The 26965-nt window shown below is 38.1% G+C and overlaps 2 protein-coding genes and 2 pseudogenes across 2 annotated transcripts; 3 read left to right on the plus strand and 1 right to left on the minus strand.

The window, feature by feature from the left end:
• The first annotated feature begins 1310 nt into the window (after nucleotides 1-1310).
• Nucleotides 1311-8330, plus strand: LOC132171869 (uncharacterized). Its single transcript, XM_059583280.2, has 4 exons — nucleotides 1311-1888; nucleotides 2563-3470; nucleotides 3558-3656; nucleotides 7819-8330. Exons 1-3 carry the CDS (start codon nucleotides 1801-1803, stop codon nucleotides 3648-3650), a joined length of 1089 nt encoding a protein of 362 aa, XP_059439263.2. The 5' UTR covers nucleotides 1311-1800; the 3' UTR covers nucleotides 3651-3656; nucleotides 7819-8330.
• Nucleotides 8331-9028: 698 nt separating this feature from the next.
• LOC132172401 (membrane protein PM19L) lies at nucleotides 9029-10432 on the minus strand. Its single transcript, XM_059583888.2, has 4 exons — nucleotides 10218-10432; nucleotides 9551-9770; nucleotides 9402-9447; nucleotides 9029-9309 (listed from the first exon to the last, which is right to left on the minus strand). The coding sequence occupies exons 1-4, from the start codon at nucleotides 10342-10344 to the stop codon at nucleotides 9220-9222; spliced, it is 483 nt and encodes a 160-aa protein (XP_059439871.1). The 5' UTR covers nucleotides 10345-10432; the 3' UTR covers nucleotides 9029-9219.
• Nucleotides 10433-11569: 1137 nt separating this feature from the next.
• LOC132171475 (pentatricopeptide repeat-containing protein At5g46460, mitochondrial pseudogene) lies at nucleotides 11570-14440 on the plus strand (annotated as a pseudogene).
• Nucleotides 14441-17637: 3197 nt separating this feature from the next.
• Nucleotides 17638-19694, plus strand: LOC132172647 (pentatricopeptide repeat-containing protein At5g46460, mitochondrial-like; annotated as a pseudogene).
• Nucleotides 19695-26965: the final 7271 nt, after the last annotated feature.

The raw sequence follows: 26965 nt of genomic DNA on the forward strand, positions 1-26965 counted from the left end.
AAAAAGGGCAGGGAAAGGCGGGTCCCTTTCCGCGCGGGGCCACTTTTTTGGGCGGAAATGGAGGGAAACATAACGCGGAGAAGCTGTTCGTATTCGTCCTTTCCACGTGTTCATTTAATGTCACATATTTATTTATTTATTTTTCCTAATCATTTAATGCCACATATTAATTATTTTGCTTTAATATTGAATTTATTTGCAGAACAATATGTTGTATTATTAGATATACTAATCCAAAATATTAATTAAATTTGTCTTTTTAGTTGCGTATTTCTATATTTTTCTAATAAGATTGAATTATTTATATGTAAAAAATAAAGCAAGATAATAATGCATATGGTATATGAATATCCTTTTTGTCGATTTTCTCTACAAACAAAGCAAGATAATAATGATTAGAAAAAAAAAAAAAAGCAAGATAATAATGATGTTACAAAAAAGAAGAAGCAAGATATTAATGCATTCCTCTCCTCTTCTTTTTATTTATTGTTTTTATGTAATTTTTGTTGTGTTTTGTTGCCTTTTTTTTTGTTCTTTGTGGGTTATTGTCTCATGCTCCAACCCGAATTAATTTTGTGGAGGAGACTTTTGTGGTTGGTGTTTGGCCTTCAATTTACTACAGTACCTCTCCTGCAACAACCACTTCATTGTGGTTGTTAGCTTGAGACTCTTAACTGAGTCTTTTTGCCATTTGTTACAGCCTTATGCGACCCTTAGAAAGGCCTGTCTTGTTTATAGTTCATTTGAAATTATGAATGAAACCATTGCATATACTTTGTTACTGTTTTTGAATCTGTACTGTAATTTTAGTTTGGACTTTATTGTTGGGGCGCCCACTCCTTTGTTATTCGATCCCATGTAACCATTTTTTTTTTATTTGAATAGAAAAAAATAATAATAATAATAATAGTAAAAAAATAGCATTATTTATCCAAATAACACTGGGCAGCATAGTAGTGGCTCTCACCAGAGAGGAAAAACAGGGTGACACTTAGCAAGTTGACCCATTTATAATTTCTTAATTTGTACATTCTATTTTGGATAATTATTCATCAATTCTCACATGTTTTGATTCTTTTGAATTATCCAGCAGACTTTTTTTCTTTTTTATCTAATTATAGAATTATATTTTCAGAAAAAAAAAAAAGAAGATGATCCAAATCATTAATCTGCCGACATCATGTGAACTGCATCTCTCAAACTTTAATTCCCCAAGATAATAATTTGGAGCTGGGATGCTGACCCATAATCCTCCATATAAATGAGGCTAGAAAAACTCCCTAAATAGCATTTGTCCCCCATCATTAAACTTGGCAAATCCTGCACCACTCAATTTCCCCTGTTCTCATCTCCCCACATCATTTTCAGCCATTTTGAGCCAATTTCCCACTCTGTTTACAGGAAACATTCCGAAGTTTCAAAAACCCACATGAAAATCCATTTCACACACTTCAAAAAATGAGACACGCACTAAAAAAATAAGAGCCTCCCCTGATCTGCAGCCAAAATGGTATATGATGGCCCAAATGGGGTGAGAGAAAGAGAAAGACAGAGAGAATCTTAAGACGCTTCCACAAACCACCTTTCGACCATTTGCTCCGGAAATCCCAGTAGGTCCTCATCTCATCTGTACAAAGTAGTACTATATTCTAGATTTCAAACACACAACACACGCTCATTATTACATCAAAAGGTAGAGATAGAGAGAGAGGGGGGGCATCGGGGACCAGAAAACAGAGACAACCCACGATCTGCTGAGAGAACCCCATTGTAGAACTTGCCCACGAGAGGCCACCAATCATGCCAAAAGGTGCCAAGAAGAGAAAAGCTGCGAAAAAGAAGAAGGAAAATGAAGCCCACAACAACATCTCAACTAACAATCCTCAAGGTATAGGCTTTCTCCTTCCACTTTCTTTTTTTGAATACAGCCCCACAAGATTAATCTACTCTTTACCCATCTGTCATTCAATCATGCGCTCAACTTTTTTTTTTTTTTAATTGATTTTTTGTTAAAGCTTTCTGTTTTGCGTGATTTTAACTCTATGAGACCAATCAATAGTTACCCATCTCCATGCTATACACGTATTTTTTAAATCTTTGTTTCTATTTATGTTTGGTCGATTTGGGTTTTCGGCTGTTCGTTGGTGCTTTCTCTTTTGCTTGATTTCAACGCAATCAGACCAATCCAATCTCTTTTTTTTTTTTAATCTGTCACTCAATTATACACTTGTGTTTCCCAATCTTTTGTTTTGATTCTGATTCTGATCGGATCAGCTTACGTCTCTTGTCACTAAAATCACGCTTTTAAGTGTTTTAATTTTCTTGTGTTGAATTGGCCAAATAGGTGTTTGATAAAAACTTGTTTTACTTTTCTTTTCTTTTTTTGTAGTTCTTGTGATTGAATCAGCTTATCCTTTGTCACTCAATCATAGTCTATTTTTTAAGGGTTTTTTTCTTCTTCCTGATTTTATGGTCAGGTTGGCTTTAATAAATATTTGTTAGTTGTCACTTGTTATGCTTGATTTTGATTGGAAATCTTCTGATTGATTGAAACTATGTTAGGAAATGATGATGTGAAATCCCTAGATGGGAAGGAAAGTGATAGTGGTGAGGTTAGTAGCCCTGTCTCTCGGGATCAAGATAGCGACCAAAATTCATTTAATGATAGGAATGAGGAGTTGGAGGAGAGAGACGCATCACCCATTCGATCACTTGTTGCTGAGGACAAGTCTATGGAGGATGTATCTAGTGATATAGAGGTTTCCCAGAAAATAAGTTCAGAGGATGATGCTGTTGTTAAAATGGAAAGGGAACTGAAATCTGATGAGAGTTCTGAGAGCAAAAATGGTAGCGTTGAGCATGTTGAGTCTGCCAAGGAAACACATGATGGGGTTGATCGGAGCTCTAGCAGTAGTAGTTCCGATGATGAGTCTCGAGCTTCTGAGAAGAAACCAAAGGAGGAGCCCTACAATTTAGTTTTGGAAGCAAGCCAATGTGATGATTTGGTTCAGCCAGTTGATTCTTCACTGGCAGAGGTGACTTGGGTTAATGAAAATGCACCAGTTGGGGAGACTGTTAATTCAATTGCAGAAAGTGCCCCACATGTTGATTCTGTTAAGTCACTGATATCTGTCTCTGAGGAGACAATTCACATTACTGAAAGTGCTCCAGTTGAGAATCTAGTGATTGCTGATATGATAGAACCAGGATCAAAAGAAAGTGCGGAAAAATTGTCTCCTAAATCAAAAGAGGCTCCAGCAGCTGTGGCGGATTTGGAATTGAAGAAAAATGAGGAAAAAGTATTTCCTTTATCCAATGAAAATGTTCATGCATCTTTGACTGTGGGGGAATCTGTGTCAAATGGATATGAGGGTAAAATATTGCCATCACCAAGTGCTCCTGTTGCTGCAACTAGCAATGGTGCAGCAAATGAAAAAGATTCTGAGATTCCTGAATGTTCTGAAAACCAGGTATTGCCCCCATATTGTCTTGATTGTATATTTACAGTAAAATGCTCCAAAATAAATGTGCTTATCTTTTGCTTAATTGACATGTAGCCTCTGGTAGCACCAGCCCCACGAGTTGTGCAAAAAACCTCCTTCCTGAGTTGCTGTGGATTGTTTGATGTGCTAACAGGCTCTGGGAGATAAGTTCAGGTTGTTATTTCTAATCCCGTTTAAATAGATTTTTGTTTTTCTCTCCTTAAAGAATTCTCTCTCTCTCTCTCTCTCTCTCCAAATTTGTCATGCAAGGGTCTTGTGTGCATATGCCTTGAAATACAGTCATTCTTTTATGAAGAGGTCCTATTGTAGCAAAAAAAAAGGTCTAAGATTGGCAAAACTAGTTTGTCTTTCTAGTAAATATTACATGGAAGAAATATAATATCTATTGCCAGGCAATTTGTACTAGCATTTGATTTGTGATTCATGTTTCCATTTTTCGTTAGGGAAACTAGGATAAATGGCCCTGTGGCATATATCAATTGCGGCATATATCAATTGCTTGATGATGTAGGTTTCACATTTGTGACATATAATATGTAGATATGAATAGTGTTTTTTGCTTGGTTAAAAGTTTGGACAAGTGCTCTAAAATCAAAGGGTTCTTGAGATATGCGGTAAAAATATGATTTTGAGGAAATTAAGTGCAAATTCTTGGAAAACTTTTAACACTCACAATAGCTGAAATCATCCTACCCAACACCTCCATCACTAGAACAAACAGCAAAGGAGACGAAGGATCCCCTTGCCTCAAGCCTCGAGAATTGCTAAAGAAGCCTGTAAAAGAGCCATTCACCAAAACCAAAAACCGCACTGAGGAAATATAACGAGCTATCCAACCAAGAGCACCACTTCCCCCCAAACCCACATTTTCTCAACATGTACAATTGAAAATCCCAATTAACATGATCATAAACTTTTTTAAGTCCATTTTACGAATGACTGCCAGTTCTCTAGATCTAAATCTATTATCAAGGCATTCATTGGCAATAAGAATAGGATCTAAAATTTTCCCTACCTTGGAGGAATGCATTTTGTGACTTAGATATGATTCTCTCCAACACTATTTTTAGCCTATTCGCTAGAATCTTAGCAATCATCTTATAAATGCTACCCACCAAACTGATCGGGCGGGAATCCTTGGGGTTGACAGCCCCTGGGATTTTCGGAATGAGGGTGAGGAACGTAGCATTAAGGTTTCTCTCAAACTTGCCACTAGCATGAAACTCAAAATAGACCTTCAAGATGTCCTCTTTCAAAACAGCCTAACACGCTTGGAAGAAAGCCATAAAGTAACCATTGGCGTCCAGCGCATTGTCAATACCTTGTATCTTTGGACAACTACTTATATTTCTCATTTAATGATTAGTTATCATAATTTTCTTATTATTTTTGCCCCTACTACCTAGGTAGCTTCTCTTGTATACCTTCTGTGTACATGGGGGTGCCTTATGTTTTTAATGATGGCTCGATTAATTATCAAAAAAAAGTATTGGTGGTTGTTGATGCTTATTTAAAAAAGTGGCCCTTGACAAAAAGCATAATTAGATGACACAATTCAGCTAATCTACACAAAGCAATTAAAGTAGGATCTTAATGTTTTGCATCGAGTCAATAATGAATAATGTTTCAAGAAATTTGTTCAATTCTTTCCATGATGCATAACAGTTCAAGTTGAGTATTTTGATGTGCTTATGAAATATTGAACTTTGCCAAGACTCTCCTGTGGTTCATAAATATTTCACCCAACTCAACAGAGCTTAAACTTTAACTCTATGGGGTTGCTATGGGAATACTTTTCTAATCTTTTAGATGTCTCAAGAATCATATCCTACACCATATCATAGCCGATTCCTTTTATTTTATTTTTTATTATCTCTTCTGGTTAGGAAATGAAAATCATTTGCTGTCATATGTCAATTACTTGTACTTTTCAGTTTTAGGATTTTGCTTGCAGAGATTGATTCAGGAACTTTGACATCTTTTTTATGGTTGCTTCTGTATTCCATGTATTGAGTAATGGTATTTCTGGTGGGTACATATTTTATAATGCATATGGCTATATGCGTCAGACACTCTTTGAGTGTTAGTCAGATGTTTGTGTTTTTTATCTCTCACAATTATAATGTAGTGTAATATAGCATCCATTGTCAACCCTGTGTGTGTGTGTCTCGCACACACACTTGTCCACACGCAGTATTTTCAGGTGTATCTCTTACCACTTTCCTACAAATTTGATTTTACCCCTGAGGGTGAGGTGTTTGAGACACTGCCCTTGATGATAAAAGATTCAAGATAAAGGATGGAAAATCTTTCATTTCATGTTTACACTGCCCTTCTTCCTCTCTCTTTCACTCTTTTGAAAGCTACTGAGGCACTTAGTTGCAGTAGAGCAAAAATTTCATATGAAGGGAGAGCAAAAAGCATTTTCATTTATAGTCAAAATATGTTATGCCATGTCAAAGTCCTATAAGATCATCAGGCCCATGCCCTTGCTTCTTTTGGTCCCTCTTACCAAAAATCTGATATTCTCCAACTTTACTGCTACTATTGACTCGAGGGACTTTTTAGTGCCATTCAACAAAGTTTTGACCTTGCACATGCTCGCTCAACTTTTCCTTCTTGTCCTTGTTTGATTTCTGCATATTTCTTTGTTTCCTTCAACTTGAACTAGGGTACTACAAGATTGTTGAGATTATTTTTTTTTTTTTCACCCTTCAATTCATTGTTATTGAGCTTTAGCTCATGATCTGGGATTTATTCATAGGGTAGCAAATTCTGCAAGTAATGACTGCTTGAGATAGCGGCTTTTCAATTTGTATTAGAGAAATCATTGCTGAATATTTTACATGAGTTGCTTTCCTTTCTTTGTTCCAACTTCTTTGTTTAACTTATGTTATTTCTTGAGCCTATTCTACTCTGCATCACACAGTTCTTTTGTCTATAATGACCTTGTGGGTTTGATCTTGGAGACTAGATGCAGTAATCTTTTGTTCCTAGCAAATTCCTTTTAGATTCTGCTTGCCTTGTGAATTGGGTTGCTGTCTCAGTGGTGCTGGTGTGATCTGAAACTTTGAAAGTGAGGGATTATTTTCTTCCTGTTTGGTTCACAATTGCCAGTAAAGCTTGTCTGATCTTGTGATTTGAACATCTCCCTTGTTGATTTTCTAGGTTTTTGTTCCTTTTTGTTTTCATTTTCCTTAGATTCAATCCACCCAAATTAAACCAAGTATTGGTTGGTAGTTACTCTCTATTAGCACGAGGGATGAGGCACTTGTATAATTGTTTTTTAAGGGGAAATTACACTTATGCTCCCTTGAACTGACACCTCATTTGCAAACATCCCTTCCAAACTACCACATGTGACACTTTGACCCTCTGAAACTATCATTTCCTTCCAATTTTCACCCTTCACAAGTGTTTAATGTTAAAATAAATGGAAAATGGTGCACTTGATTCACATGCATGAATTTTTTACTTGAAATGTCCAAAGTGCCTCGATTTTGAGAGTTGGAATGTTGTAATTGACCTCTAGATGGCAAAAAAACAGAAAAGAGGAGGGCTAGGCGGACCTACCCTCAAGGCCACCGAGGGAGTGTTTGGCCACCTCCAAAACCCCTTTGGTGGTGGGCCTCCCCCGAAATCCCTAATGGGTGGTTTGGCGACCCCAAAAACTTTTGGAATTGTCATTAAAACATTATGATATGGTAATCATTTCTATAGTTGGATGTGAAAGACATCTACTGGTCAAAACCAATCGATCTTTACTATATAATTCTTCATTTATTGTCTAAAATGTCTCTCATAAAAGAAATACAAAATTATAAAACCAAAGTGGCTGTCCCTTTATATTGTTTATTTTCATTGTGCTATATTTATACATTTAATAAAATACATCAAAACCTTAAGGGGGTGGTCTAACCAACCCGTCAACTCCTTTTTTTTTACTTGAAATGTTCAACTCCTTTTACTTGAACATTTCAAGTAAAAAATTTACACATGTAAGTCACATGCGCAGCTTTTTGGTTATTTTAATGCCAAGATATAACGCATGGTGCAATTGACATGAAATGGTAGTATGTAGGGGTTAAGTGTTGCAAATGGTAGTTTGTAGAGGTCTTTGCAAATGAGTTGTTAGTTTGAGGGGGATACATGTAATTTCCTCTTGTTTTAGACTATTCGACTGTTTTTTGAATTTTACTCATGCCTTGAAATTAGTTGATGCTGCAGTGTAAGAAAGTAATTGAAGTAACACCATCTCTTTCACCCTTTTAATGGAGTTGCAATTGATGATTTTCATGGTTTCTTTTTTATGCAGAAACAGAGTATGGATTGGCCCCAGGGACTTGTGAAGCTTGTGAAAGTGAAGGAGGAGTTGGTCTTGAGAAATTTTTGGTATTTCGAACTAGAGTTCTTGTTTTTCCCAATAAATGACGGGCAAGAGCCCTGACCATAATATAGACAGTCTTAAGATATGTGGTGGTGATGTCAATATTTGTAGGCGGCTTAGTGTCCCTAGCTTTCATTACATTGCTTGCTTACTTCTGTAGTCTAGTGTTTTTTCTAGGTGGTGTGCTGTATTTAGATTCTTTTGCAATGGATAGGGCAGTGGTGCGACCTGGATTTTTACAAGCATTTTTCTGTGATATCAATATTCACTTGATTGCTGTCATGGTGTTTTCTAATGGACAGAGGATTGGGTTTAGGTGCTGTAAAAAAAACTACAATATGTGTGCTGTAGTTTTTTCAACGGCCAGATTTAATTTTACATCTATGATTTGCGTATTTGGCATATGGGTTTGTTTTAATGCTACATCCTGCCTTTTTCATTGCATGACTGTCTTCTTTTTATTGATTGGGGTGCTTTTGGGAATGGATTTTTCCCTTTTGGAAGGTTAAAAGAGAACCATTGGGCAAAGTTTGATGTGGCTGGCTCTGACATGTATCTAAATGAAACAGGGTCTTGATTGATATATTCTTACATACGCTAGATCGGCTTTTCTGCCTTATTTTGGTCTAGGCAGAGCAATGAAATTAGGTGGCTTGGTAGAAGGTAATAGTTGAATTCAAATACTCAATGAACCTTATCAGGACTGGACATGTCACGAATCCTCTTGAAAGATGGGTGCCTTTGAGAACGCGGACGCATGTGGTGTATGGTTGTTGTCAGCTCGTGCTGTATTGTATTAGGTTCAACGAGTACAACTCATCTATAGTTGCTACCGTTAAGTTTGGAACCCCGAGCAGATTGCTAGTGATAAGTTGGAGGAAGGTGAGGATGACGTCAAGTCATCATGCCCCATGTCCTGGGTGAGACGTGTGCTACAATGACCGAGACAAAGGGACCAATCTTACTAGGTGAGCTTAATTTGCTAGGTCGGAGCTGTTTTGTTAATGTAATATCAGCAAGGTTTATTGAAGTTTACAAACTCTTTTTTCTTTTTCAATATGATGAAAAAGTGCTGTTGTTTCACTTGTTGGAAATTTCAAATCACTATTAAACAACCGATATATAGAAATACAGCAAATTCTTTAGCAAACAATCTCTTATTATTTGTTCATACAAATCAAATCAAACTGTAATCACAGCAATCACACGGAAGTCTGCCAAATCTATGGCATTTTTGTACACGGTCAAGGGGTAAAAAATGAACAAACAAAACAAAATAAAAGAAAAAGAAAAGAAGACAATTCACACAGACACCATGTCACCCAACTTTCAAGGTCTTCTATATGCAGCCGAATGAATGGCTGCAATGTATAGAAGCTGTGTCGCCGAAAGGATGATTAGGAATGCCTCCATCGTTCTCTGCAACAACAAAACACTTGTGTTTTAATTTCCCATACGAAAAGAAGAAAAAAGAAAAAGAGCAAGGAAAGCTGTTTTTTCTTGTGTCTTACCAGACGAGCATTTCTGATGCGCAGCTCAATCTCTTTGCAGGCAAACCTGCAGAATTTATTTAGCTGATTAGAATCAACAAAAACCACCCATTTCTGATGCCTTTTTGTCATTGCTGGTTGGAGATATAAAGAGGAAAAATTATTCTTACCCCATGGCAAGGATAGTAAGAGTCCAAGCAATGGTTGCTGCTGTAACTGCAGATGGCATGCTATCTAATGTCCAAGAACGAAGATGGTTGAATCCAGATATTACTGATGCAACACCAACAACTCCAGCAAGCAAAGCAAACGTGACAAAGAACCCAGTGGCAGCATTTCCCATTGGGAAGTATATGGGTGAAAAATGTGCAGGAAGCTCAAATCCAGATCCTGCAATGCTCAAACTTGATTAGCACTTTAGGGATGGGTGGAACAAGAAATTTTATATGGGGAGGGGGGAAATTGATATTTGAGGGTCTACTTTATAAAAATATGTTTTTGAGGGATTTCTTTTTTATAAACTTTTTGAGGAATTAGCTTGGGGGGCTTTCACATCTCGGCTCTACATTGAAAAGATGAATAGTTTACATAAAATGAGCGAATTATGAAGGCGTTTATGGGTGTTAAGTCGAGCTTTATAAGTGATTGTAGGGAATTTTTAAATTGATAGCGCAAATGGTATCGGAACAAGCTAGTAACTCCATGTGATACTGGGGCACCTCATGATGGGGCCTTGATGAGAACGTTAGGGATTTAAGAGGAGAGATTATAGTACCCCGTCCTAAGTAGCAAACAAATGCAAAATGATAAGAAATGAGAGGAAGAGAGGAAAAGTACCGATGATGAAACCATGGTCAATTGCTCTATTCATTGCCCAACCACCAATGCCCAGAACTATGACATACATGCAGAAATTCAGGATCAAAAGTAGCCCAGCTGCCGATTTCATTTGGTCACCAGCCATCTATGAACAATATGGTTTACAATGAAAAGCTGCTAGAATAATAGGAAAGAGGTAGGAGTTTTTCAGGAAACCCTAAAAGTGAAATGCAGGGAAGATTACTACTTGATGTATGTGCTTTGTGCAAGAAGGGGTCCTATAAATATCATGGCATTGAGGGTTTTGGTTCTTTTCTTGCTTAAGGCTGTTGGCTACAAAGGATTCTGTGGGGGTTGTAAAGAGGATGCTTCATATTCAAGGCAAGCCAACAAAAATGCAAGATTCTTGCTTGGCGTAGATTTAAAAGTCTTTTCTTTTTTAGTGGTACATTCTTAAGAGGGGATTTGTGCCGTAAGTTGTTCCAGGGAGGAAAGTGATATTCTTTGCCAGTCCCATAGGATCAATTAGGTGTCAATCTTATGTCTTTTAGAGCAAGTAAATTTAGTACACTATTCTCTCTACAAATGTTGCATGATATGGATGTGTAAAAACATGCTCTTTCAATAAGAATTGCAACTCTAAGTGTGTCATTTTAATGCTTTATGAGAAATATTAACTGCAAATTACAATTTTGTTTGCAAGGGAGTAGTATTTGTTCTATATCATGGTAAATTGTTATGATTTTAGTAAGGCACAATTTGGAGTATGAGTTCTAAGTAGAACCGAGCCACCTTAGTATGTAATAGGTTTAAGGGCCTAACTTTTTGTATTTCATTAACTCTGAAGCTTTTGGTGTATTGATAAGGTACCTGATATTGATTTACAAGCAGACACAATGTAGACGTTCGAATCTCGAAAAGAATAACCTATAAAAAAGGGTTACTAAATGCCTGAGTGAAGCTGTCACAAAAGTGAAAAAGAACCATAGAGTAGGTTACCGTGAATGTTGACACATAAGCATGGTGAATTATTAGGATCTAGGTGAGATCCAATTTTGGGTATAAGCGCTAGATTGAACCACTTTAATATGAAATAGATTTAAGGGCCTAACTTTCTGGTATCGGTGAGGTACATAACATAAACATAAACAACCAAAAAGAGAACTAAAGCTCAAAAATTAAAGGAATTGGGTTATTGGGCCATTATTAAAAAAAAAAGAAGAAGAAGATAAATTTAAAAATAATTAAAATTTATTAAAGATTGAGAACTAAAAACGTGTAAAAGCCGGGACAAGACGGTGCGTTTTGATGCATTTTCCCTCTAAATTCTCGTACTCGTTAATCTATTATCGTTACACAGACGAATTTCCATGTTAACATTTCGCGCCACTTCTCGAAAGTTTAGATTTCCACGCGCTTCGTTTTCATTCTCTATTCCACGCTCTAATTCGAGCACTCCCTCTTATAGATCGTTGCTCTCTGATCACCTAAAGAACCACAGATTAGACGAAGCTCGTGAAGTTTTGGATCGAATCCCGGTTCGAAATGTAACTCTATGCACCATGATGATCAATGGGTATGCGCGAAATGGCAGGCTCGGTGAGGCCTTGAAGCTTTTTGACGAAATGCCGGAGAGAGACGTGGTTTCCTGGAATTCGATGATAAAAGGGAGTTTGGATTGTGGGGATTCGGGTATGGCTGTGAAGCTTTTCGATGAAATGCCGGAGAGGAATGTTGTGTCTTGGACGACGATGGTGAATGGGTATTTGCAATTTGGGAGTGTTGAGATGGCAGAGCGCCTGTTTCGGGAGATGCCAGTGAGGGATGCGGCGGCCTGGAATTCGATGATTTATGGGTATTGTGATAATGGTAAGGTTGAAGATGGTATGAGATTGTTTGAGGAGATGCCTTGTCGGAATGTGATTTCGTGGACTTCGATGATTGGAGGGCTTGACCAGAATGGGAAGAGCAATGAAGCTTTGTGCCTATTTAGGAAGATGGTGGGTTCTGGTATTGAGCCCACTTCGACTACATTTGTTTGTGTATTGACAGCTTGTGCAAATATATTAGCTTCACATCTAGGTGTTCAGAGTCATGGACAGGTCATTAAGTTAGGGTACTGCTTTGATGAATTTATATCTGCTTCACTTATAACATTTTATTCAAATTGCAAGCAAATAGAGGATGCTGGCAAGGTTTTCCACGAGGTAATGCATAAAAATGTAGTCGTATGGACATCTATTGTAACGGGATATGGTTTAAATTGTAAGCATGAGGATGCAATGAAGGTTTTTGGGGATATGATAAAAATGGGTGTCCTTCCAAATCAATCTTCTTTCACAAGTGCTTTGAATTCATGTTCTGGATTAGAGGCTCTTGATATAGGCAAAGAGGTCCACACAGTAGCTATTAAGCTGGGTTTGGAAACTGATGTCTTTGTAGGTAATTCTATTGTTGTCATGTATACTAAATGTGGAAATATAAATGATGGGGTTGCTGTATTTAAAAGAATTCGGGAGAAGAATATTGTCTCATGGAATTCAATTATTGTTGGATGTGCACAACATGGGTGTGGCTTCTGGACTCTAACTCTCTTTAACCAAATGATACGCGCAGGGGTAGAACCAGATGAAATCACATTCACAGGGTTGCTTACTGTGTGTAGCCATTCCGGGATGTTACAGAAAGGGAGGTATTTTTTCAAATATTTCAGTCAAAGTAAACATATTGAGGTGAAGCTTGAACATTGTACATGTATGGTTGATGTCTTGGGCCGATCTGGTGAGTTGGAAGAAGCAGAGGAATTCATAAGAAACATGCCTATAAAAGCAAATTCTTCGGTCTGGCTAGCTTTGCTTAGTGCCTGTAAGATGCATTCTAACTTATATGTGGCCGAAAGAGCTGCAAAATGCATTTTTGATCTAGAACCAAATTGTAGTGCAGCATATGTTTTATTATCTAATTTATATGCTTCTGCAAAAAGATGGGGTGATGTCTCCAGGTTACGGAGGAAGATGAAACATAGTGGAATTGTAAAACAAGCAGGATCCAGTTGGGTTGTTCTTAAGGGGCTAAGGTATGAATTTCTTTCTGGAGATAGGTCCCATCCCCTCAGTGAAAAAATATATAAAAAACTGGACTGGTTGGGAGGAAAGCTGAAGGAATTTGGTTATATTCCTGATCAACAGTTTGCTTTGCATGATGTTGAGGTTGAACAAAAGGAAGAGATGCTGTCTTATCATAGCGAGAGGCTTGCCATTGGTTTTGGGTTGATTAGTACTGTTGAGGGGAGTCCAATAACAGTAATGAAGAATCTTCGTGTATGTGGCGACTGCCACTCTGCTATTAAGCTTATAGCAAAGATTGTTGGGCGGGAGATCACTGTAAGAGATTCTAGCCGCTTTCATCACTTCAGGGATGGCATTTGTTCTTGTGGAGATTATTGGTAGTGCTACTCATGGGTTTGTGGGACAAACTATGTGAAATTGTTTTGGGGGGCTTTATAATGCTTGAAATAATTTACAGTAAAGCATGTTTAGGCATATCATATCATGCCCATAAAATCAGAAACTATCAGAGGAATGATGAGATTAAGAAATTCTTTGGCCATCTTTTGGTATGACTTGAGGACAAAGCACACCACTCTCTAGTTTAAGGTTCCTGGATGTAGATACTGCGGCATTTAATGATTTCCTTGTCAGAATTTGAACAGAGAAGTGGAGTTGTCTTGTCTACAAAAACTCTTTATATTTGGAGTTGCTTCTAGATCTTTGTTTCTAGATGGTCCTCTTCATCAGTTAAATAGACATTTTAGTGGTGATGGTTATGACATAAGAAATGGGAGTTCTATTGATCCATGTTTCTGTGGCAATCTCATAAGGAGGTATGCAAGAATTGTTTTGTAGATAGAAAGTGAATTTTCAAAGGGCAAAACGTTATTCATAGTGGTCAGAAGCAAATCCAATTCTGGTGATTGTGATAATGTGGTAGATAGTTGAGAGATTCAAGTTATTCAACTATGAATTCTAGAACTTTTCCTTGGATGGTGACTGTATCAGCAATGGGAGTGAAGAGTCTTATGCTACAAATCATTCTCTACATGTTGTGAAAATGTGGATGCCCAGAGGAATGTTCCTCAAGGACCTCCATTTGAAGGTGATTTTTTTGTGTGTGTGTTAGAAAAGAGAGTGAAGTTTGAAAACGTGAAACTTTTATGTTTTTTAAAGTGGAAAAATACTTCAGAAGGTAATATCAAATCACTCCATAAAGTGTAAATTTTGTCAATTTACTCCCTAAGATTTCAATTGATATCAAATAGATCTTTCAGATTTTACGGTACTAGCATGCCATACCCAATCAAAAAGCAACCCATGCCCCCTTGAAAAAAAAATAAAAATACAAAAACAATAAAAAAAACAGATTTTTTTTTTTAAATTTTAAATTTTAAATTTTTTTAAATTGATCGCTCTTACCTCTAGGGGTGGCCTTGCAGCCACCACCATTTGTTGGGTGTAGCCAAATAGGGGTGATCGCGAGGCCACCTCCCACCCCTAGGGATTGGCTTGCGTGGCTGCCCCAAGCAAATGGGTTGGCTCGAGTGGCTAACCTAAATCTTGTGTGTGTGTTTCTTCTTAACAAAAAGATCTCGAAGCATTTTTTTCCCTTTTAAAAATATAAACCAAATTGTACTTATTGTAGGGGTGAAAACGTGGTTACGGTTAGCGGTTATTGGCTAAAATCGCTAACTGTAACCACCTAGGCGGTCAGTAAGATTCACTAACGGCCTCCGCGGTTAGTGACTCCAATAACCGCTAACCGCTTTCTAAAAGAAAAAAATTTTAAAATTTTAATATATATATATATATATATATATATATATACATTTTTATATATTTTTTAAATTTTAAACACAAAAAAGACATCATTTCATATATATATATATATATATATATATGGGGTTAGCGTTAGGGGTTTTAAAAAAACCTAAAATCACTAACTGTAACTACCTAGGCGATTAGCGTTTTTGCTAACCGCCTTCAAAAGCAGGTAGCGGTTAACGGTTAGTGTAGTTATTAATAACCGCATTTTCACCCCCGAGACTTAGTATATGGTTTAACCCCTGGTCCACTCATTTTTCCCAAAATGCCCATACTCTAGTAGTTATAAAGCTCAGTTTATTATTGGCGCCAAACCCATTTCATTTTCCCATTCCTCCAAACAACTCTCTCTCAAGAAACTCTCGATCTCTCAAGAAAACCAGTAATCTTCTTTTTGGTATTTCAAGCTTCTTCCAATATGGAAGGCAAGCCAGACAAGCTCTTGACTCATGCGATTCAAAATATGCTTGAATTTCAGACCAATATTTCGATTTTTGAAAAGAAGATACAAACCCTGATGCGTGAATGTAAAGAGGAATTAATCAAGAGAGCTGGAGATTCTGTAAACAAGAGCTCGATGCGGTGGATGAATGCATCTCACACATCCAATGAAGAATCTTCTTCCGGGTCTGTGATCACAATGAAGGCTCGAGTAGTTGAAGTTGGGATTCAGCTTAGTAATCTGGTTATTGATTTTGTGTTTATGATGTCGAGGCGAGATGAATTTGCAGAAAAGATAGGAAAATTCAAGGCTGTATTCAAATGGGCCACTAAGCTTAATTCCATGGTGATTGATAAGGTTGTCAATCTGCTGGAAATGGCTGACAGTGAAGTGAGGAAGATGAGAAGATCCCAGGAGTTGAAGAATAAAGGAAAGTCGGTAATTGATGACGGCAATCGGGATGAAAGATCAAACGAAAGAACTGGAGTTAAAGAACTCGTCCATCAATTCTTGGAGCAAATTCTGTATCAAATCTTTGATCAATTTCTTCAAGCAGTTCTGAGCTTAGAATTCATTACAAGTTATCGGAAACTTCCAGATTCGGAGTTGCAATTGAAAAAAGCTCTGTCAATGATAGAATGTGATGTAAAGCATTGTGAGACGGTGGTGGAATGGTTAAGACAGGATATCATGGCATTGCAGACATTGTTTCCATTCAAATCGGAGTTCGAGGAAGCGAAGATGGCGGAAGCTCGGAATTTCGTGGCTCTGAAGATATATGAAATGTGGATAGGATTACTGGATTCATCAGAGCCGGATGTTCATTGGACCAGATATGGCAAAGAAAATGGAAATACAGCATCAGAGACGAAGCCCGGAGATGTTCAGATGAGATCCGCTGGTGTTACGAGGGTGGAAGTAGAGCAAGTGCAGTCTAGCTTAAATGATGAAGGTGAGGACTTGCCAGAATCAGCATCAGAGACGGAGGTTGAAGCAGAGAAGCCATCAAAGAAGTGCTGCTGTTGTTGTTGTAAATAAGCTGAGATTTCTGCAGCTTTTTTTCGTTTTCCTAAGCTTTTGAATTGTACCAACTTTCAATAAAATCTGTTTGTTTAGCTATGAATTTGTTGCATAATAAGAAAATCATTTGTAAGCTGGTTTTCTGATTGATTGTTTTTGGTCTTTAGTTGCTTGTCTATAGTTGTACGATAGTAATGTAGTTTCTAGCATTACTCTAATTATATTGAGAACAATGACTACAAACTGGGCTAAAAATTTGCCATATTGAGGAAATGGAGGCGGTGCCTGAGCGGAGAAAGCAAGGTGAAAGGAGTGGAGGAGATGCCGAGGGGAGTAGAGGTGAGGCGTGTGAGGGCCGATGGAAGGCGGAGAATGGCTTATAAGAAAAATAAAAATTATAGAAAACCAAAAGGTGGAAAAATGGAGATAAGAGAAACTTCCTATATAAATACACAACACAATAGAGAAACATGACCGATTAGCCAAGATCAGAATTGCCCATGAAGAGGGATTTTCGAGGTTACATGCTGAAGGGGTCAAGAAGAATGGAAGATCCGTGGGTTGTAATGGGTAGAAAAGTGAAGCCCTGAGTGGAGTTTCGATGGCAGGAAGTGATGAGAATGAGGATGAGTATTATCGATCTGCACCGGAGAATTCTGCTTTCTGTTGTAAATTGGCATAATGAGAATGATAATGGGGTTTCCTTGATGTTCAAGAAGGAAGAAATGGAGGAGATCAGGGAAATACAGAGAGAAGTGGATGTTGAGATTGTGAACTTGGCCTGGAAAAATTATTCGATTGAGCTTGATGGGCTAAATTGCTAGTGGTTGGCCGGTTTGATTGGGCAAAAATTGGCCAAGACCCGTAGACCATTGAATATGGTCTGACCCGAAAAGAAGTGACCCGTGTCTAACCCGGTGAACCGGGTTGACTACATTGGACTGGGTTGGAAGAATTGATCCGGTTGGCCTACTCGGTTCATCCGAGTAGGATCCAATTTGTTTCGGATTTGAGTGAACCGGGTCTATCCCGTGGGTCGGGTTGATTGACTAGCCCGTTCGGCTAAGCCTTCTGGGACAGGTTTGAGAGTTGGCCAGCTTGAGCAGGTAGGCCGAATTTATTGGACCAGCTGGAAACCGGTTTTGGACCAGTTTTAAACCCGGATGACCCGGTTAGAAACTGGTTTATGACGGAAAGGTCGCCGGAGTGGTGGCCGGATTATGGCGGCAGAAAGCTTTTTGATGATCAATGGGTATGCGCGAAATGGTAGGCTCGGAGAGGCCTTGAAGCTTTTTGACGAAATGCCGGAGAGAGACGTGGTTTCCGGGAATTCTATGATAAAAGGGAGTTTGGATTATGGGGATTTGGGTATGGCTGTGAAGCTTTTTAATGAAATGCCGGAGAGCAATGTTGTGTCTTGGACGACGATGGTGAATGGGTTTTTGCGATTCAGGAATGTTGAGATGGCCGAGCGCTTGTTTCGGGAGATGCAGTGAGGGATGCGGCGGCCTGGAATTCGATGATTTATGGGTATTGTGATAATGGTAAGGTTGAAGATGGTATGAGATTGTTTGAGGAGATGCCTTGTCGGAATGTGATTTCGTGGACTTCGATGATTGGAGGGCTTGACCAGAATGGGAAGAGCAATGAAGCTTTGTGCCTTTTGAGCCCACTTCGACTGCATTTGTTTGTGTATTGACAGCTTGTGCAAATATATTAGCTTCACATCTAGGTGTTCAGAGTCATGGACAGATTATTAAGTTAGGGTACTGCTTTGATGAATTTATATCTGCTTCACTTATTGCATTTTATTCAAATTGCAAGCAAATAGAGGATGCTGGCAAGGTTTTCCATGAGGTAATGCATAAAAATGTAGCCGTATGGACATCTATTGTAACGGGATATGGTTAAATTGTAAGCATGAGGATGCAATGAAGGTTTTTGGGGATATGATAAAGATGGGTGTCCTTCCAAATCAATCTTCTTTTACAAGTGCATTGAATTCATGTTCTGGATTAGAGGCTCTTGATATAGGCAAAGAGGTCCACACAAGAGCTATTAAGCTGGGTTTGGAAACCAATGTCTTTGTAGGTAATTCTATTGTTGTCATGTATACTAAATGTGGAAATATAAATGATGGGGTTGCTGTATTTAAAAGAATTTGGGAGAAGAATATTGTCTCATGGAATTCAATTATTGTTGGATGTGCACAACATGGGTGTGGCTTCTGGACTCTAACTCTCTTTAACCAAATGATACGCGCAGGGGTAGAACCACATGAAATCACATTCACAGGGCTGCTTACTGCGTGAAGCCATTACAGGATGTTACAGAAAGGGAGGTATTTTTTCAAATATTTCAGTCAAAATAAACATATTGAGGTGAAGCTTGAACATTGTACATGTCTGGTTGATGTCTTGGGCCGATCTGGCGAGTTGGAAGAAGCAGAGGGAGTTCATAAGAAACATGCCTATAAAAGCAAATTCCTGAGTCTGGCTAGCTTTGCGTAGTGCCTGTAAGATGCATTCTAACTTATATGTGGCCGAAAGAGCTGCAAAATGCGTTTTTGATCTAGAACCAAATTGTAGTGCAGCATATGTTTTATTATCTAATTTATATGCTTCTGCAAAAAGATGGGGTAATGTCTCCAGGATACGGGGGAAGATGAAACATAGTGGAATTGTAAAACAAGCAGGATCCAGTTGGGTTGTTCTTAAGGGGCTAAGGTCTGAATTTCTTTCTGGAGATAGGTCCCATCCACTCAGTGAAAAAATATATAAAAAACTGGTCTGGTTGGGAGGAAAGCTGAAGGAATTTGGTTATATTCCTGATCAACAGTTTGCTTTGCATGATGTTGAGGTTGAACAAAAGGAAGAGATGTTGTCTTATCATAGCGAGAGGCTTGCCATTGGTTTTGGGTTGATTAGTACTGTTGAGGGGAGTACAATAACAGTAATGAAGAATCTTCGTGTATGAGGCGACTGTCATTCTGCTATTAAGCTCATAGCAAAGATTGTTGGGCGGGAGATCACTGTAAGAGATTCTAGCCGCTTTCATCACTTCAGGGATGGCATTTGTTCTTGTGGAGATTATTGGTAGTGCTACTCATGGGTTTGTGGGACAAACTATGTGAAATTGTTTTGGGGGGCTTTATAATGCTTGAAATAATTTACAGTAGAGCATGTTTAGGCATATCATATCATATCATATCATGCCCATAAAGTCAGAAACTATCTGAGGATTGATGAGATTGAGAAATTCATTGGCCATCTTTAGGCATGACTTGAGGACAAAGCACACCACTTTAGCTAGTTTAAGGTTCCTGGATGTAGATACTGCGGCATTTAGTGATTTCCTTGTCAGAATTTGAACAGAGAAGTGGATTTGTCTTGTCCACAAAAACTTTCTCTATATTTGGAGTTGCTTCTAGATCTTTGTTTCCAGATGGTCCTCTTCATCAGTTAAATAGACATTTTAATGGTGATGCTTATGAGATAAGAAATGGGAGTTCTCAAACTGGCAAGTTGGAGTTCTATTGATCCATGTTTATGTGGCATAGGAAATAAGGTGTAAATTTTGTCAATTTACTCCCTATGGTTTCTATTATTTTCTTTCATTGTGGTACTAGCATGCCACACCCAATTAGAAAGCAACATGTGTCTCCCTTAATAAATAAAATACAAATACAAATACAAAAACAATAAAAGAAAAAGAAAACATTTTAAATATTGACCACTCTTACCTCTAGGTGTGGCCTGCAACCACCACCGTTTGCTGGGTTTGGCCAAATAGGGATGATCGCATGGCCACCCCCTCCTCTAGATATGGGCTGCGCGGCCACTTCAAGCTAATGGAGGTGGTTCGAGTGGCCAACCTACTTTCGTATTTTTTTAAAAATTATTATTATTATTATTATTATTATTATTATTATTTCCTTTTAAAAATGTAAACCAAATTGCACTTATTGTATGTTTTATCCTTTGGTCCACTCCTTTTTCCCAAAACGCCCATACTCTAGTTGTTATAAAGCTCAGTTTATTATTGGTGCCAAACCCATTTCATTTTCCCGTTCCTCAGACTGTTAACAATATATCGTCTACTACATCATCAGACTCCAACACTATCTCAACAACCAAGTCAAAGATCTGTTCTGTTACTTGATATACTGCAGTTGCTGATATAGTGCAGAAGATAATTATTCAAATATTATTGTTATAGTTTAAATTCAAATGTATACATAGCTAGGTGCCAAACCCATTTCATTTTCCCGTTCCTCCATACTGTTAACAATATATCTTCTACCACATCATCAGATTCCAACACTATCTCAACAACCAAGTCAAAGATCTGTTCTGTTACTTGATATACTGCAGTTGCTGATATAGTGCAGAGGATAATTATTCAAATATTATTGTTATAGTTTAAATTCAAATGTATACATAGCTAGATATTATTTGATTCACTGTACGTGTATAAATATACACATTTGATAGTAATACAATTCATTCAATCTCAAGAAACTCTCGATCTCTCAAGAAAACCAGTAATCTTCTTTTTGGTATTTCAAGCTTCTTGGCCGTTCGTTGGGAAGACATTTCTTCCAATATGGAAGGCGGGTCAGACAAGCTCTTGACCCATGCGATTCAAAAGATGCTTGAATTTCAGACCAATATTTCGTTTTTTGAAAAGAAGATACAAACCCTGATGCGAGAATGTAAAGAGGAATTAATCAAGAAAGCTGGAGATTCTGTAAACAAGAGCTCGATGCGGTGGATGAAAGCATCTCACACATCCAATGAAGAATCTTCTTCCGGGTCTGTGATCACAATGAAGGCTCGAGTAGTTGAAGTTGGGATTCAGCTTAGTAATCTGGTTATTGATTTTGTGTTTATGATGTCGAGACGAGATGAATTTGCAGAAAAGATAGGAAAATTCAAGGCTGTATTCAAATGGGCCACTAAGCTTAATTCTATGGTGATTGATAAGGTTGTCAATCTGCTGGAAATGGCTGACAGTGAAGTGAGGAAGATGAGAAGATCCCAGGAGTTGAAGAATAAAGGAAAGTCGGTAATTGATGACGATCGGGATGAAAGATCAAACGAAAGAACTGGAGTTAAAGAACTCGTCCATCAATTCTTGGAGCAAATTCTGTATCAAATCTTTGATCAATTTCTTCAAGCAGTTCTGAGCTTAGAATTCATTACAAGTTATCGGAAACTTCCTGATGCAGAGTTGCAATTGAAAAAGGCTCTGTCAATGATAGAATGTGATGTAAAGCATTGTGAGATGGTGGTGGAATGGTTAAGACAGGATATCATGGCATTGCAGACAATGTTTCCATTCAAATCGGAGTTCGAGGAAGCGAAGATGGCGGAAGCTCGGAATTTCGTGGCTCCGAAGATATATGAAATGTGGATAGGATTACTGGATTCATCAGAGCCGGATGTTCATTGGACCAGATACGTCAGAAAAACTGGAAATACAGCATCAGAGACCAAGCCCGGAGATGTTCAGATGAGATCAGCTGGTGTTACGAGGGCGGAAGTAGAGCAAGTGCAGTCTAGCTTGAATGATGAAGGTGAGGACTTGCCAGAATCAGCATCAGAGACGGAGGTTGAAGCAGAGAAGCCATCAAAGAAGTGCTGCTGTTGTTGTTGTAAATAAGCTGAGATTTCTGCTGCTTTTTTTCGTTTTCCTAAGCTTTTGAATTGTACCAACTTTCAATAAAATCTGTTTGTTTAGCTATGAATTGTTGCATAATAAGAAAATCATTTGTAAGCTGGTTTTCTGATTGATTGTTTTTGGTCTTTAGTTGATTGTCTATAGTTGTACGATAGTAATGTAGTTTCTAGCATTACTCTACTGTTGAGAACAATGACTACAAATTGGGCTAAAAATTTGCCATATGGAGGAAATGGAGGCGGTGCGAGAGCGGAGAAAGCAAGGTGAAATGGGTGGAGGAGATGCCGAGGGGACTAGAGGTGAGGCGTGTGAGCGGCGATGGAAGGCGGAGAATGGCTTATAAGCAAAAGAAAAATAAAAGAAAACCAAAAGGTAGAAAAATGGAGATAAGGGAAACTTCCTATATAAATACACAACACAATAGAGAAACATGACCAATATCCTTGAAGCAAGTACATCTCCATCACCATCTTCTTTCTCTACACTTTTAAGTTTCTGGGTAATCAATCTTCTTCTTTTTTGTGGGTGTTTTTCAGGTCTCTTGGTATTTATACAACTCATCCTTCTTTTGACTGGAAATGGGTCATCGGACAGAAGAAAATGAAAGCATTAGCCAAGATCACAATTGCCCATGGTAGGGATTTTCGATGTTACATGCTGAAGGGGTCAAGAAGAATGGAAGATCCGTTGGTTGTAATGGGTAAAAAAAATGAAGCCCTGAGTGGAGTTTCGATGGCTGGAAGTGATGAGAATGAGGATGAGGATTATCGATCTGCACCGGAGAATTCTGCTTTCTGTTGTAAATTGGGATAATGACAATGATAATGGGGTTTCCTTGATGTTCAAGAAGGAAGAAATGGAGGAGATCAGGGAAATACAGAGAGAAGTGGATGTTGAGATTGTTGAGAAAGCTGAAGATCAATCGCGGAGAATTGCGATTGATGATTATTCTGTAGAAGAAAAAAGTGATGATGTGAATGACGAGATATTCTGTACAAGTACAGCCTAGCTTGAATGAAGGTGTGGATTTGCAAGAACCAATAGTGGAGGTGGTTGAAGTGGAGAAAGAAGCAAAGAAGCCATCAAAGGTCTGCTATTGTTGTTAATTAAGCCAAGATTCATAGCCATGTTTCTGCTTTTTGGTTAGTTTTTCTTAGACAGAATTCAATTGTACTCCAAACAAGGAGCAACTTTCAATACATGTTGTTTAGCTATGAAGCATAATAAGCAATCTTGTTTTCCGATTGGTTGTGGTTGTTTGATATTGAAAGCAATGTATTATCTAGTAGTATGAATTGACTGAAGAATATTACAACTTCTAAAAGGATTTCAATCTAAGAGTACCGAATGCTTTTTTGGAAGTGATACAGCACAAAAGAAAAACCATAGAAAATAAAAATAATTTAATATTAAACAGAGCCTCATTGAGCAACAATGAATTTTGGCAGAGTCTCTCTACTAAAGGAAATAGGAGTCGCACCTCAAAAAGAGTGTTTCACTAAATAATATATAATTACTCATTCTTTGCTAAACTGTTACAATAGTTCACTTAAATAGACTGACAAAAACTTTAACCCTAATTTGGTTTACTTTGGGCCTGTTAAATATATTGTGTTAAATATATATTGGAGAGCGGAAGATGGAGAGAGAAGAGAGAGAGCGGAATCATATAAGAACTATATTGTATTGAGTAGTATATCTATTAAAGTGTTATAGGGACCTCTATTTATAGAGAGGCTATGAGTGATAAGCAAAAAACCCTAGACTAATTAAGGTGGAGGATAAACCCTAGAAAATAATATAAAATATTCTAACATCAATTCTCAAACTCATGGTGTAAGCTTGAGTTTGGAAAAAAGAAAGAAAAATTATGGAATGCAAGGGGATCCGCCGGAGTGGTGGCCGAATTATGGCGGCTGCTAGTTGCCGGTAGTGGCTGTTGGTGGCTGCAGTTGGGCTGTGAAAGATTTGGGCCATGAACTTGGCCTGGAAAATTATTAGATTGAGCTTGATGGGTTGAATTGGTAGTGGTTGGCCAGTTTGATTGGGCCAATATTGGCCAAAATCCATGGACCATTGAATATGGTCATACCCAAAAAGAAGTGACCCGAGTCTAACCCGATGAACCCGATTAACTACTTTGGGCCCGGTTGGAGGAATTGACCCGGTTGGCCTACTTGACTGAACCGAGTAGAATCCAATTTGTTTCGAATCTGAGTGAACTCGGTTGACTGACTGGCTTGTTTGGCTGAGCCTTCTAGATCGGTTCGCGAGTGGGCTGGCTTGGGCAACTGGACCGAATTGATTGGGCCGGCTGGAAACCGGTTTTGGATCGGTTTTAAACCCCAATGACCCGGTTAGAAACCGGTTTTGGATCGGGTTGGAGTGCGTTGACATGGCAGAGGAGCTGATGTACAGCTAGGGCTGATGTGGCAATCTCTTTGGGTGACACGTGGCAAAAGGAAAAGAGCTAGCATGTGTGGTACATGCGCTTAAGTGGAGCGGCGTTGGGGTGCGTGAAGCCCACGCGCAGAACCTTCTGCCCACCTGTGGCGGCACGTATGAGCCCCGTTGGCGGCGTGCTGGACGAAATTGAGACGACTAACAGAGGATCTTTCAAAAGGCACGGCAACAACCCTGATCGAAAGAAGGTGGCGGCACTTGGGCGGAATAGTAGCACCTTCGGGAGGCGTGTGCGAGCACGTGGACTGCCAAAATTGGTAAATATTTCTCAGATCCACTGAAATATCTAGTATCAATTGCACTTATTATAGGGGTGAAAAGACAATCACAGTTAGCAATTATTGGTTAAAATTGCTAACCGTAACCGCCTAGGTGGTTAGTAAAATCCACTAACAGCCTCCGCTAACTACGTAGGTGATTAAACCGGCGGTTAGCACTTAGTAACTCTAATAACCACTAACGCTTTCTAAAAGAAAAAACAAAAAAACAAAAAAACGATATTGTTTCCATGGTAATACGATAATATCATACTACACACGACATCGTTTCTAGATTGTTATATATATTTTAAATTTTAAAAACAAAAACGACATCATTTCATGTATTATATATATAGGCGGTTAGAGCATTTACAATGAAAGAGTCAAATGTTACTTTTATCTAAAATGATTAATCAAATTTGTAAAAAAACCGTTACATTAAATTAGCAAAAAAAAAAAAAAAAAAAGCAAAATAGATATTTGATTGGAAGAGCAAAAAAAAAAAAAAAAAAAAAAAAAAACTAAATTTAGCCACACTTTTCAAGGAAGCCATTTTATTTTTTATTGTTTCTCTCACCTGTATTATCTTTTTCCCAAAAGTTTTCACACTTTTTTCCAATAACTTTTCCCATAACTTTTTCCCAATAAAAGATAAAAAAATAATATTTAAATGATATAGATAAAAATATAGCTAATCAGATGTAGGGAGCCTTTAAAAATTCATTAGCTAAATTAGATAAAGTGAGTTTTGAAGAGCCATTTTGCATAAAAATTTGACTCGTCAATTGTGAATGCTCTTAGCGGTTAGCAGGTAGTTATTAACTGCGTTCCTTTTCACTCCTAACTTATTGTGTGGTTTATCCTTTGGTCCACTCATTTTTCCCAAAATGCCCATACTCTAGTCGTTATAAAGCTCAGTTTATTATTGGCGCCAAACCCATTTCATTTTCCCATTCCTCCAAACAACTCTCTCTCTCTCAAGAAACTCTCGATCTATCAAGAAAACCAGTAATCTTTTTTTGGTATTTCAAGCTTCTTGGCCGTTCCTATGGAAAACATTTCTACCAATATGGAAGGCGAGGTACATAGGCGGTTGACCAACGCGATTAAAAGGATGCTTGAATTTCAGACCAATATTTCGGTTTTTGAAACAAAGATGGAAGCAATGATGCATAAATGTAGAGAGCAATTAATCAGAAGAGCTGGAGATTCTGTAAACAAGAGTTCGATGGGGTGGATGAAAGCATCTCACACATCCAATGAAGAATCTTCTTCCATGGCTGTGATCGCAATGAAGGATCGAGTTGTTGAAGCTGGGATTCAGCTCAGTAATCTGGTTATTGAATTTGTGTTTATGATGTCGAGGCGAGATGAATTGGCAGAAAAGATTGGAAAATTCAAGGCTGCATTCAAATGGGCCACTGAGCTTGATTCCATGGTGATTGAGAAGGTTGTCAATCTGCTGGAAATGGCTGACAGGGAAGTGAGGAAGATGAGAAGATCCGAGGAGTGGAAGAATAAAGGAAAGTTGGTAATTGAGGGCAGCAATCGGGATGAAAGATCAAACAAAAGAATTCGAGTTAAAGAACTCGTCGATCAATTCTTCGAGCAAATTCTGTATCAAATCTTTGATCAATTTCTTGAAGCAGTTCTGTGCTTAGAATTCATTACAAGTCATCGGAAACTTCCCGATTCGGGGTTGCGATTGAAAAAAGCGCTGTCAATGATAGAACGTGATGTAAAACATTGTGAGACGGTTGTGGAATTGTTAAGACAGGATATCATTGCATTGCAGACAATGTTTCCATTCAAATCAGAGTTCGAGGATGCAAAGATGGCGGAAGCTTTGAATTCCATGGCGCCTAAGATATATGATTTGTGGATAGGATTACTGGATTCATCAGAGCAGGATGTTCATAGGACCAGATAACCAGAGAAATGGAAATACATTCTAACTTTGAAGAAAATGTTACTGCTATGAATGATGAAAACGATGTCGTTGAAGATGATGTTGATCATCAG

Source organism: Corylus avellana, chromosome 1 (assembly GCF_965113065.1).
Source record: "Corylus avellana chromosome 1, dhCorAvel1.hap1.2, whole genome shotgun sequence".
NCBI classification, from domain to species: Eukaryota; Viridiplantae; Streptophyta; class Magnoliopsida; order Fagales; family Betulaceae; genus Corylus; species Corylus avellana.

Bases quoted from the DNA above. Each gene is read 5' to 3' on its own strand.
- LOC132171869 (XM_059583280.2), top strand. From the start codon at position 1,801: ATGCCAAAAGGTGCCAAGAAGAGAAAAGCTGCGAAAAAGAAGAAGGAA. The intron at 1,889-2,562 runs GTATAGGCTTTC...AAACTATGTTAG, and splicing joins CTCAACTAACAATCCTCAAG to GAAATGATGATGTGAAATCC. The intron at 3,471-3,557 runs GTATTGCCCCCA...ATTGACATGTAG, and splicing joins CTGAATGTTCTGAAAACCAG to CCTCTGGTAGCACCAGCCCC.
- LOC132172401 (XM_059583888.2), bottom strand. From the start codon at position 10,344: ATGGCTGGTGACCAAATGAAATCGGCAGCTGGGCTACTTTTGATCCTG. The intron at 9,771-10,217 runs GTACTTTTCCTC...TGAGCATTGCAG, and splicing joins TGACCATGGTTTCATCATCG to GATCTGGATTTGAGCTTCCT. The intron at 9,448-9,550 runs GTAAGAATAATT...TAAATTCTGCAG, and splicing joins CTTACTATCCTTGCCATGGG to GTTTGCCTGCAAAGAGATTG.